The sequence below is a fragment of the Ovis canadensis genome, chromosome 4 (genome assembly GCF_042477335.2).
Source record: "Ovis canadensis isolate MfBH-ARS-UI-01 breed Bighorn chromosome 4, ARS-UI_OviCan_v2, whole genome shotgun sequence".
Classification (NCBI taxonomy): domain Eukaryota; kingdom Metazoa; phylum Chordata; class Mammalia; order Artiodactyla; family Bovidae; genus Ovis; species Ovis canadensis.
Window position 1 is genome coordinate 89,379,294 of NC_091248.1, and position 14,314 is coordinate 89,393,607.

The window sequence follows — 14,314 nt, forward strand, 5'->3', positions numbered from 1 at the left end:
AAATTCTCTCATTTTATACAGAGCTGGAATACTCAACTCTCTTCCAGATAAACATGGGCAATGGGGCTAATCAACTATCTAGTTTCTTTTTTACTACAGAGAAGGATATAGTGATAACATGATAACCTGATCTTTAGTTTCAACAGCAAAGTCTTATTGACCAAGGTGCTGTATTAAGCATAGTAAAAAGTTCAGACATGAGTATTGAGTACCATCCTTGCTATATACCAATATATTGGGATTCAGTGGTTACTGCAGAAAATGACTTGATGTTTTATCCCTTTTTATTTGATATCTCATAATTATACTAAGATAAAGATAAACGACTTTATCTGTGTCTTTTACTAGAGCACAAATACCTTTGTATACCTTCAAATACCTTTGTATAATAGATTAGTAATAAATAAGTTGGACGTGAGTTTTAGCAAACTCTGGGAGATAGTAAAGGACAGGGAAGCCTGGTGTGCTGCAGTTGATGGGGTCACAAAGAGCTGGACACAACTTAGTGACTGAACAGCAATAACAACAAAGTTCGGTGTTTAATTGGTAATACCAGGCATCAGATCTTTTTCCCTTTCTTAGAAACTTAAATAAGAGAAGTTCTCATCTATTCCTTTGCATCAGGAAAGGACTTTAAATATTATCAAACACTTAGTTCTATTGAGGTATCATATTTCTCCTTCATTCTGTTTATATGATACATCACATTGTATTTCTTGAATAAGCCTGAAATGGTTATGGTGTATTATGTCTTTATTTTTTATGTTGCTGGATTCAATTAGCAAATATTTTTAGATTTGGGGAAGAGAATACCATGTTAATGTAAGTTTAATATTTCTTTTTTATTGATATTCCCTGAATAGTTTTGGAATCTAGTTTATTTTGACCTCAGAAAACAAGTTTGGAAGTATTCCTTCATTTTATTTTCTCTAGAAAGAGTTTGCATAAGATTGTTTTTATATCTTTCTTAAGTCATTTGTGGAATTCACCAATTAAGTTGTCTATGCCTAGAGTTTTCTTTGTAGAAAGATGCTAAAGTATAGGTTTCATTTCTTTAATATGTATATATCTGTTAAGATTTTCTATTCATGCATAGGTTCTGATGTCTTTTTATAGGGATTTAGTTATTTTGTCTAAATTTTTGTTATTTCCTGCTATGTGAGCATTTATAATATCCTCTTAGTATTTTTAATGTCTGTAGGATATAAAGTGATACTTTCTTTTCCTTTCTTGGTATTAGTCGTTTCTGCCTTCTCTCTTTTTTCTTGATGGGTTTCATCAAGGTTTTCGACATCAATATTATTAGTCTTTTTAAAGAATCAATTGTTGCATCATTGTTTCTATGCTATTTTGTTTTTCTATTTAATTAATTTTGTGGAATTTTTTTCATTCAGTTTTATCTCTTCTATTTCTTGAGATAGATGCTAGGATCATAGATTTTTCAACAGTTCTTCTGCTCTAATATATCCATCTAAGGCTGTAAATTCTCCTATGAAGTCAACAAGGCTCCATATGCTCTTATCATTAAATTCAAACTGTTTTCCAGTTTTCATTGTGATTTTCTTTTCAATCTTTAGGAAATTTAGAAATATATTATTTAATTTCTGAACAGAGAAGGATGTTCTATTTTTTTCTCTTATTATTACAATAATGCTATCAATTAAGGAGGCAAAAGACAGGCCATGATAGGCATGAGAGAGTTACTACCTCAAAAGTGGGAACAAAGTAAGTGTGACTCATACCCATAGGTGGTAAAACTTGAAAGCCCATGAGTGAAAGAGGCCAAGCTGATGGCCTTTATGTACCAATCCTCACATCCGCCACCACACACAACCACATCACAAAACAGCCAGCAGAAACAGGTCTCTCTCTTTTTTTTCCCCAAGAGGGAGCCATGTTAAATAATTATCATATTATTATTGAATCATAGATAAATAAATAAATACCACATTAAATAGAAAAGAGATTTCGATTGACCCCAGCAGGCTTGCCATTCCTGGGAAGACTAGAGGGAGATTGGGCTCAATTTACCACCACCACCAGCAGCGGCTTGTTCAGCCCATGTCTGTTGCAACCCAGGAAAATAGTGAAAGGAGCCCTGGCAACAACTTCAGTCCCTCACTCAATGAGGCACTTCACAGCAGGCACTTCAGCAAATAATCTCATGCCAAGATAAGATGTAATTAGAAGCAATTTTAAAAAGCAAGTATTTCAGGTATGCCAGCACTGTAAAAGACAGTAAATGAATAAAGCTTGAAGAAATAGTTCATAGAGCAACCAGAGAAGACCTTAGGAATAATTAACATTGGGAAAGCAAAGGAGAACATTGCATCTACAGAAAATAGGCAGTAATGAAAAACAATTGGGAGGGAGGAGAAGGAAGCTCTCTGGGTGGCTGTGATGCCCGTTTGAGAGGATAATTGGAGGTGTCTCAGCCTAGTCTCCCTCCCCAGAAGAGGAACCCTAGAAGGGCCCAAGGCATGCCAGCTCCCCAGTCATAGCTGTGGAACCTGCACCGAGAAGAGAGGAGAAATTGACACAAATTATTTAAAAGAAGAAAAGCAGCACCATTACCATAGTTGACGTCCTGTGTTTGTGAACCTCTCTGAGTGTCCCTCAATGTGGAGAAACTTTTCATCTTTAACCTAGATGTTTTATCATCAGTGCTGTATAGATGGAGAAGTCTAGAGGCTACTGTAAAAATAAAACTGAAAACCAGAAGCAGGAAGCTTAAACCCAAAGCCTGAAAACATTAGAGAACTCTTGAATTCAGGGAACATTAAGCAATAGGAGCTCATCAAATGCCTTCATACCTACACTGAAACCAAGCTCCATCCAAGGGCCAACAAGTTCCAAAACAAGACATACCACCCAAATTCTCCAGCAACACAGGAACACTCCCCTGAGCCTCAATATACAGGCAGCTCAAAATTATCCCAAAACCTTTGATGTCTCATAACCCATTACGGGTCACTCCACTGCACTCCAGAGAGAAGAAACCCAGCTCCACCCACCAAAACTCCAACACAAGCCTCCCTAACCAGGAAACCTTGACAAGCCACTGATAGAACCCCACCCAAAGTGAGGAAGCTCCATAATAAAGAGAACTCCACAAATTATCAGAATATAAAAAGGCCACCCCAAACGCAGCAATATAACCAAGATGAAGAGACAGAGGAATACTCAGCAGGTAAAGGAACAGGAGAGTTGCTCACCAAACCAAACAAAAGAGGAAGAAGTAGGGAATCTACCGGAGAAGGAATTCCGAATATTGATAGTGAAAATGATCCAAAATCTTGAAATCAAAATGGAAACACAGATAAATAGCCTAGAGACAAGGATTGAGAAGATGCAAGAAAGGTTTAACAAGGACCTAGAAGAAATAAAAAAGAGTCAAAATATAATGAATAACACAATAAATGAGATCAGAAACACTCTGGAGGCAACAAATAGTAGAATAACGGAGGCAGAAGATAGGATTAGTGAAATAGAAGATAGAATGGTAGAAATAAATGAATCAGAGAGGAAACAAGAAAAACGAATTAAAAGAAACGAGGACAATCTCAGAGACCTCCAGGACAATATGAAACGCTCCAACATTCGAATTATAGGAGTCCCAGAAGAAGAAGACAGAAAGAAAGATCATGAGAAAATCCTTGAGGAGATAATAGTTGAAAACTTCCCCAAAATGGGGAAGGAAATAATCACCCAAGTCCAAGAAACACAGAGAGTCCCAAATAGGATAAACCCAAGGCGAAACACCCCAAGACACATATTAATCAAATTAACAAAGATCAAACACAAAGAACAAATATTAAAAGCAGCAAGGGAAAAACAACAAATAACACACAAGGGGATTCCCATAAGGATAACAGCTGATCTGTCAATAGAAACTCTTCAGGCCAGGAGGGAATGGCAAGACATACTTAAAGTGATGAAAGACAATAACCTACAGCCCAGATTACTGTACCCAGCAAGGATCTCATTCAAATACGAAGGAGAAATCAAAAGCTTTACAGACAAGCAAAAGCTGAGAGAATTCAGCACCACCAAACCAGCTCTCCAACAAATTCTAAAGGATATCCTCTAGACAGGAAACACGAAAAGGGTGTATAAACCCGAACCCAAAACAATAAAGTAAATGGCAACGGGATCATACTTATCAATAATTACCTTAAACGTAAATGGGTTGAACGCCCCAACCAAAAGACAAAGACTGGCAGAATGGATACAAAAACAAGACCCCTCTATATGCTGCTTACAAGAGACCCACCTCAAAACAAGGGACACATACAGACTGAAAGTGAAGGGCTGGAAAAAGATATACCACGCAAATAGAGACCAAAAGAAAGCGGGAGTGGCAATACTCATGTCCGATAAAATAGACTTTAAAACAAAGGCTGTGAAAAGAGACAAAGAAGGCCACTACATAATGATCAAAGGAACAATCCAAGAAGAAGATATAACAATTATAAATATATATGCACCCAATATAGGAGCACCACAATATGTAAGACAAATGCTAACAAGTATGAAAGGGGAAATCAACAATAACACAATAATAGTGGGAGACTTTAATACCCCACTCACACCTATGGACAGATCAACTAAACAAAATTAACAAAGAAACGCAAACTTTAAATGATACATTAGATCAGTTAGACCTAATTGATATCTATAGGACACTTCACCCCAAAACAACGAATTTCACCTTTTTTTCAAGTGCTCATGGAACCTTCTCCAGGATAGATCACATCCTGGGCCATAAATCTAAACTTGATAAATTCAAGAAAATCGAAATCATTCCAAGCATCTTTTCTGACCATAATGCATTAAGATTAGATCTCAATTACAGGAGAAAAACTATTAAAAATTCCAACATATGGAGGTTGAACAACACACTTCTGAATAACCAACAAATCACAGAAGAAATCAAAAAAGAAATCAAAATATGCATAGAAACTAATGAAAATGAAAACACAACAACCCAAAACCTGTGGGACACTATAAAAGCAGTGCTAAGAGGAAAGTTCATAGCAATACAGGCATACCTCAAGAAACAAGAAAAAAGTCAAATAAATAACCTAACTCTACAACTAAAGCAACTAGAAAAGGAAGAGTTGGAGAACCCCAGAGTTAGTAGAAGGAAAGAAATCTTAAAAATTAGGGCAGAAATAAATGCAAAAGAAACAAAAGAGACCATAGCAAAAATCAACAAAGCCAAAAGCTGGTTCTTTGAAAGGATAAATAAAATTGACAAACCATTAGCCAGACTCATCAAGAAGCAAAGAGAGAAAAATCAAATCAATAAAATTAGAAATGAAAATGGAGAGATCACAACAGACAACACAGAAATACAAAGGATCATAAGAGACTACTATCAGCAGTTGTATGCCAATAAAATGGACAACGTGGAAGAAATGGACAAATTCTTAGAAAAGTACAATATTCCAAAACTGAACCAGGAAGAAATAGAAAATCTTAACAGACCCATCACAAGCACGGAAATTGATACTGTAATCAGAAATCTTCCAGCAAACAAAAGCCCAGGTCCAGATGGCTTCACAGCTGAATTCTACCAAAAATTTCGAGAAGAGCTAACACCTATCCTACTCAAACTCTTCCAGAAAATCGCAGAGGAAGGTAAACTTCCAAACTCATTCTATGAGGCCACCATCACCCTAATACCAAAACCTGACAAAGATGTCACAAAAAGAGAAAACTACAGGCCAATATCTCTGATGAACATAGATGCAAAAATCCTCAACTAAATTCTAGCAATCAGAATCCAACAACACATTAAAAAAATCATACACCATGACCAAGTGGGCTTTATCCCAGGGATGCAAGGATTCTTCAATATCCGCAAATCAATCAATGTAATTCACCACATTAACAAATTGAAAAATAAAAACCATATGATTATCTCAATAGATGCAGAGAAGGCCTTTGACAAAATTCAACATCCATTTATGATAAAAACTCTCCAGAAAGCAGGACTAGAAGGAACATACCTCAACATAATAAAAGCTATCTATGACAAACCCACAGCAAACATTATCCTCAATGGTGAAAAATTGAAAGCATTTCCCCTAAAGTCAGGAACAAGACAAGGGTGTCCACTTTCACCGCTACTATTCAACATAGTTCTGGAAGTTTTGGCCACAGCAATCAGAGCAGAAAAAGAAATAAAAGGAATCCAAATTGGAAAAGAAGAAGTAAAACTCTCACTGTTTGCAGATGACATGATCCTCTACATGGAAAACCCTAAAGACTCCACCAGAAAATTACTAGAGCTCATCAATGAATATAGTAAAGTTGCAGGATATAAAATCAACACACAGAAATCCCTTGCATTCCTATACACTAATAATGAGAAAGTAGAAAAAGAAATTAAGGAAACAATTCCATTCACCATTGCAACGAAAAGAATAAAATACTTAGGAATATATCTTCCTAAAGAAACTAAAGACCTATATATAGAAAACTATAAAACACTGATGAAAGAAATCAAAGAGGACACTAATAGATGGAGAAATATACCATGTTCATGGATTGGAAGAATCAATATAGTGAAAATGAGTATACTACCCAAAGCAATTTACAAATTCAATGCAATCCCTATCAAGCTACCAGCCACATTTTTCACAGAACTAGAACAAATAATTTCAAGATTTGTATGGAAATACAAAAAACCTCGAATAGCCAAAGCAATCTTGAGAAAGAAGAATGGAACTGGAGGAATCAACTTGCCTGACTTCAGGCTCTACTACAAAGCCACAGTCATCAAGACAGTATGGTACTGGCACAAAGACAGACATATAGATCAATGGAACAAAATAGAAAGCCCAGAGATAAATCCACACACATATGGACACCTTATCTTTGACAAAGGAGGCAAGAATATACAATGGAGTAAAGACAATCTCTTTAACAAGTGGTGCTGGGAAAACTGGTCAACCACTTGTAAAAGAATGAAACTAGATCACTTTCTAACACCGCACACAAAAATAAACTCAAAATGGATTAAAGATCTAAATGTAAGATCAGAAACTATAAAACTCCTAGAGGAGAACATAGGCAAAACACTCTCAGACATAAATCACAGCAGGATCCTCTATGATCCACCTCCCAGAATTCTGGAAATAAAAGCAAAAATAAACAAATGGGATCTAATTAAAATTAAAAGCTTCTGCACAACAAAGGAAACTATAAGCAAGGTGAAAAGACAGCCTTCTGAATGGGAGAAAATAATAGCAAATGAAGCAACTGACAAACAACTAATCTCAAAAATATACAAGCAACTTATGCAGCTCAACTCCAGAAAAATAAACGACCCAATCAAAAAATGGGCCAAAGAACTAAATAGACATTTCTCCAAAGAAGACATACGGATGGCTAACAAACACATGAAAAGATGCTCAACATCACTCATTATTAGAGAAATGCAAATCAAAACCACAATGAGGTACCACTTCACACCAGTCAGAATGTCTGTGATCCAAAAATCTGCAAGCAATAAATGCTGGAGAGGGTGTGGAGAAAAGGGAACCCCCCTACACTGTTGGTGGGAATGCAAACTAGTACAGCCACTATGGAGAACAGTGTGGAGATTCCTTAAAAAATTGCAAATAGAACTCCCTTATGACCCAGCAATCCCACTTCTGGGCATACACACCGAGGAAACCAGAATTGAAAGAGACACATGTACCCCAATGTTCATCGCAGCACTGTTTATAATAGCCAGGACATGGAAACAACCTAGATGTCCATCAGCAGATGAATGGATAAGAAAGCTGTGGTACATATACACAATGGAGTATTACTCAGCCGTTAAAAAGAATTCATTTGAATCAGTTCTGTTGAGATGGATGAAACTGGAGCCGATTATACAGAGTGAAGTAAGCCAGAAAGAAAAACACCAATACAGTATACTAACACATATATATGGAATTTAGGAAGATGGCAATGACGACCCTGTATGCAAGACAGGGAAAGAGACACAGATGTGTATAACGGACTTTTGGACTCAGAGGGAGAGGGTGGGATGATTTGGGAGAATGCCATTCTAACATGTATACTATCATGTGAATTGAATCGCCAGTCTATGTCTGATGCAGGATGCAGCATGCTTGGGGCTGGTGCATGGGGATGACCCAGAAAGATGTTATGGGGAGGGAGGTGGGAGGGGGGTTCATGTTTGGGAATGCATGTAAGAATTAAAGATTTTAAAATTAAAAAAAAAATAAATAAAATAAAATGTTAATACTCATAAAGAAAAAAAAATAAATACTAAAAAAAAAAAAAAGAAAAACAATTGGGATTAGTTTTTAAATAGTTGAAATTAAACTACACTGGCAAAGTCTCTTCAAAGTTCAGTTTTTAAGCAAAGAAATAAACTGATTTGAGAGAATGAAGAAAAACATTCTTTGAAAAGATATTTTTGATAGAAATAAAATCACAAATTGAATTTACCAGTAAAGCCTTGTTAAGTTATTACCTTCCTTTTTATTTAAGGTGCTGCATTTTGGGATGTTACCCCTCAGAGGATTACTTTCTTGAAAAAGAAGGCATATTTCTCCTTTTGGATTTATTAGCAGTAAGTACAATAACTGTTTAACAAAAATTAAATATGTCTTTATTAGGTCTTTACAAACTGAGTATCACAGAACACTACTCTGTGATTAAATGTGCCTCCAAATAGAGTTTAAATGTTTGTTTTAAACAAAAATCCCTCTTGGAGTTCCATAATGTGCATTGGTGTAATAAAGAGTCTGAAAGTTCCTCCAGTGAAGAAATTGGTTTACTTAGATGAATGTTCCCAAACACATGACAGCAAGGAATTTGTTTTATGTGGATTTTTCCCCACAAAATTAAAGAAACAGCTAGACTACTTCAAAGTCAATAATCATTTACTAATAACTTCTAGCTTGACAAACAAGGAAAAATCAACATTTAAAAAAAAAACAAACCTGTATGATTTGTAGGTAATGTGAAGACTAGTGTGTCATAGAATGATCCAGAAAGGCTGAGAATGACAGACTCTCATTTATCCTTACAGTATTCCCCTCCTAGCCTCAATAAGTGGGTCCATAGTTAATATAAAGAAAAAGTATACTTTTGTTTCAGTAAAACTCTGAGAGATATTCTCATGCAGAGTTCTAGGTATGTCACTGCCTGTGATTGCCACCATTCTTGATATTATTAACAGAATAACAAACCTTTAACTTAGCAAAGATACTAAAGTTATTTGTGTCCTTTCATCTCTGTGAAAGAAAATTAGTTGACACTAAAGATGATAGCAAGCTCATTAGATATAAAACACTACAAACAAAAAATAAGTAATAATTTTAATAATAAAAATAACCCACCTTGAATGAGTCATAAGCAGAAACCCTTTGAAAGTTCTGAAAATTGAGCATAATACAGAGGATGTATGCATAGCTCTACTTAGGCAGTCCTAAATGACATTTATCTCACCATGTTCCTCTGACTAGAGTATGTCTAGAAGCACATGGTCAGTGCCAAGGAATTCTCAAAGCTACAAAATTAATTTGGCATATCTTCCTGAAATGTAGCTTCTACTTAATATTTGGAAGTGAGGAATGATATTGTGTGTGTGTGTGTGTGTGTGTGTATAGTAATTAAATTTTACTTTAACAATATATAGAAGACTTAAAAGACATTTCTTACTTATATTCATTCTCCTTCACCATTAGGGTTTCTGGATGGAAAGATATGAAGACTGGTAGGAGAAGCCTTATAGTACAGTGACTGTGAGCACAGACTGGAATCAGTCTGATTGAGGCCTCCAGGAGTTGTTAGCTGTGTAACTTTGACAAATTATTTAACATCTCTGTTACCAATTTCTTCATCTATAAATAGAGATAACAGTATTATCTACCTCATGCACTGTTGCTAGGATTGTATGAGTAGTTATGTGCATGTGTGTATACATTTACATGCAGTGGTTTGAATAATTCCTGACACATTTTTGCTGTGTTTTCTTGAATGTAATTATTAGATTGTACTTAATGTAGATTAAACCAACCAAGCTAATTATAAATTACAAATAATTTTAATGAAGTTTCTATATAAACTTCAACCATTGACATTTGCCTCCCTCCTAATAGTGAAGTATGTCATAGTAGTTTTAGTTGTTAAGTCATATCTGACTCTTGTGACTCCATGGACCAGGCTCCTCTGTCCATGGGATTTCCCAGGCAAGAATACTGGTGTGGGTTGCTATTTTCTTCTCCAGGGAATCTTCCCAATCTAGGGATCAAACCCATGTCTCCTATATTTCAGGTGGATTCTTTACCACTGAGCCACCAGGGGTTCCCAAAGTGAAGTAGAGGAATAAAAAACTAACTTGATTGAGGATTGTGATTAATACAATCTGTTAAAATATTTATTTGGTGTGAAATAATAATTGCTCATAAACATTAAATATTACTGAGAGTTTACTATGTGACAGTGTGTGTGTATGTTAGTCACTCCATCGTGTCTGACTCTTTGCGACCCTATGGGCTGTAGCCCTCCAGTCTCCTCTGTCCATGGGATTCTCCAGGCAAGAATAATGGAGTGGGTTACCATGCCCTCCTCCAGGGGATCTTCCCAACCCAGTGATTGAACCCGTGTCTCCTGTAGCTCCTGGGAAACCCCATATAAGATAATAACTCTCTAAGTTGCTGGGAGAAATATCAATAACCTCAGATATGCAGATGACACCACCCTAATGGCAGAAAGTGAAGAGGAACTAAAAAGCCTCTTGATGAAAGTAAAAGAGGAGAGCGAAAAAGTTGGCTTAAAGCTCAACATTCAGAAAACGAAGATCATGGCATCCGGTCCCATCACTTCATGGCAAATAGATGGGGAAACAGTGGAAACAGTGTCAGACTTTATTTTGGGGGGCTCCAAAATCACTGCAGATGGTGACTGCAGCCATGAAATTAAAAGACGCTAACTCCTTGGAAGGAAAGTTACGACCAACCTAGATAGTATATTCAAAAGCAGAGACATTACTTGCCGACTAAGGTCCGTCTAGTCAAGGCTGTGGTTATTCCTGTGGTCATGTATGGATGTGAGAGTTGGACTGTGAAGAAAGCTGAGCGCGGAAGAATTGATGCGTTTCAACTGTGGTGTTGGAGAAGACTCTTGAGAGTCCCTTGGACTGCAAGGAGATCCAACCAGTCCGTTCTGAAGGAGATCAGCCCTGGGATTTCTTAGGAAGGAATGATGCTAAAGCTGAAGCTCCAGTACTTTGGCCACCTCATGCAAAGAGTTGACTCATTGGAAAAGACTCTGATGCTGGGAGAGATTGGGTGCAGGAGAAGGGGACGACAGACGATGATATGGCTGGATGGCATCACGGACTTGATGGACGTGAGCCTGAGTGAACTCCGGGAGATGGTGATGGACAGGGAGGCCTGGTGTGCTGCGATTCATGGGGTCGCAAACAGTCAGACACGACTTAGTGACTGAACTGAACTGAACTGAAAGCAGGTAATATTATCCATAATTTAATTAAACAGGAAACTGATAATATATGTAATTCAGACAACAGGTTACATGCTTCTTTTGCCATATTCTATTAGCAGTATACTGTAAGAGTTTCTCAACCAAAAATATTTCACACAGAAGCCATGATTGTATGGACACCTTTGCTCTATTTGGACTTCTCTATACCTAAATTTTAGTTTGCTGAAAACTATTTGTAGAAAAACAGGAAATATGCTTAATAAGATAATTTTTCTTAACTGCTGATATACTCTTTTATGGTTGCTGAGTTTCAGACTACAAGATTATACTTCATTTTGATTTATTTTCACATGTGACTGCCACTTGGAGTTACTATCAGTTAGTCTCTTAATATGGAGAAGGCAGTGGCACCCCACTCCAGTACTCTTGCCTGGAAAATCCCATGGACGGAGGAGCCTGGTAGGCTGCAGTCCATGGGGTCGCAAAGAGTCGGACACGACTGAGCGACTTCACTTTCACTTTTCACTTTCATGCATTGGAGAAGGAAATGGCAACCCACTCCAGTGTTCTTGCCTGGAGAATCCCAGGGACGGGGGAGCCTGGTGGGCTGCCGCCTATGGGGTTGCACAGAGTCAGACACGACTTAGCAGCAGCAGCAGCAGTCTCTTAATAATAATGAGGTTACAGCGAGGATGAGTCTTAACAAACTTTAATAAACCAGGTAAATTAAAAAGATCTATAATTACAGTCTTATGTATAGCACAAATGACCTTGCTCCACTTAATTTCAATATTTCTTTTTCATATTGAACTAAATCAATGACATTTTTGTTCAGGATGTGTTTATGACTACATCAAAATTATATTCAATCTTTTTATTTCTATTTTTTTAAAGTCCTTATTGTTTGAAAATGAACTCATTACGATGGTATCTATTTTAACAGGAGATGGTCACAAATCATACTTAGAGTCTTGATTTTATAAGGCAATCATTTAGGAAAAAACCTACTGATTACCGCAAATATTTCTCTTTTAAAAGACAATAATTCTTAAAATTTTTATTTTTTTATTTAAAAAATATTTATTTATTGAAACATTTTTCTTCCTCTGTTTCCTTGCAAAAGTTGAACCAAAAAAAATTCTGCAATCTAATACTTGGAATAATGGTTGAATTTTGTGATAATCCCAAAACTGCGGCTCATGTCAATGCTTGGCGAGGGAAGAAGGACCAGACAGCTGCTAGTCTTTTAATTAAATTGTGGAGAAAGGAAGAAAAAGAACTAGGAGTAAAACGTGATAAATATGGGAAGATTGTTGGTAAGTGTATTTGTAATTGTTTGTAGAAATAATTAGATCTGTATTTCTAAGAAGAGACATTAGGAAAGTATGGGGACTTCTACCTCTTTGTTTAAAGTTCTTTTCACAGGGGTCTGCAGATTAAAAGAAAACTAAGTAAATTAGTAGGTTCATGTTTTTATAGAATATTTTCAGGAAATATTTGATTATATTCTTTAACTTGGAAAAAAAAACTTAACAGGACTTACTGAAGCATTTTATTTGGGTTATCTGTTTTTATAAGTATATTCAATAATATTTCATTTACCAATAAAATTTGAGATATAAGTAGAGTGCTTAAGAACAATTTTTATAGTATTTTGTACATTTCTGTTGATTCTCATTTATAGTTTACTTTTTATGTAAAGGAGGAAACTTTTCTAAATAAAAATAAATCAATGGTCATAAATTTAAGTGACTAGACTCTAAATTAATGAAGTTTATAGTATCAGAATTTATATTTCATTTATCTATTCTATAGTGCTATATTACATTTTCTATACTTCTTATGATTCTTATTATAATTTTATGTGTTAGTATGGTTTATTTTTAAGTGAAAATACTTCCCCTTTAACTCCTGGTGATTTCTCTCTTCAATCCATTTTTATTATTTCTAACTTCTAACCCATAACATCATAAAATAGTTTTTATATTTATAGGATAACATACAGGAACCAAAAGCAAATAGGAGATTAAATCATTGTTAAACTGACATGTTCACTTTCTGGATCTCAAAATTAGAAAAGTTTTTTATGTGAAAGTTTCATGTTTAAAAAAGTAATTTTGTGAAATTTTTATACTTTACATAAATAGTAAAAAATTAAATTTTTCCAACAGAATGGGGAAAAATTGCTGATTACTTATGTTTTTAAAAGAGTAATCATGTATCAGGCAGTACTATATTCTGTTAGTATATTTTATGATGTCTAGACTAAAATCTTAAAATTGTTAATTTACTACAATTTTTATCTGTCCTTTCTATATTTTTATGATATCCAATGATTAGATACAAAGAAACCTCTATTTACTAGTTTTCAAGAGGAGCAAAAAATCATACCACTGCCTGCTAACTGCCCAACTATTGCAGTTATGGATGTTGCTGAGAATATCAGAGCAAAAATTTATGCTGTGTTGGGCAAACTGGGTAAGAAGTTACTTGTCAAATTCTAAAGAGCCTCTCTTTCTTTACTGAGTATTGTGAATTGATTTCACTTTGGAGTCCATTTTTCAAACATGATGAATAAAAGTCCCTTTATATAGACAAATGCATGTTCCATTGTTATCACAATGCAACCAGCTGCCCCCTTGAGCTCTGGATTTGGGGGAAGGCATCAGTATTTTTTAAGCTCCCCAGGCAATTCCAGAGTACAGTCAGGATTAAAGACAGTTAGTTTAGATGATTAGACTTAAATACTAGAATTCTGAATCACCTGAGGACTTAACTTCGCTTCTTATTAAGAAAAAAGTCCTCACTCTTCAGACTGTAAAAGTACAGTATC

General features: G+C 35.7%; 1 protein-coding gene across 10 annotated transcripts in view; it reads left to right on the plus strand.

Annotated features, from left to right (window-relative positions):
- Positions 1–14,314, plus strand: part of CFAP69 (cilia and flagella associated protein 69) — a 75,646-nt gene that overhangs the window by 44,817 nt on the left and 16,515 nt on the right. For 8 of the 10 annotated variants that reach the window (XM_069586813.1, XM_069586812.1, XM_069586809.1 and 5 more), the window contains 3 exons: positions 8,518–8,599; positions 12,605–12,797; positions 13,822–13,959. In XM_069586813.1, coding sequence (XP_069442914.1) covers positions 8,518–8,599; positions 12,605–12,797; positions 13,822–13,959 — 413 coding nt within the window. The remainder of the gene's footprint in view (positions 1–8,517; positions 8,600–12,604; positions 12,798–13,821; positions 13,960–14,314) is intronic. The other 2 variants (XR_011256485.1, XM_069586810.1) reach the window with 1 other exon arrangement.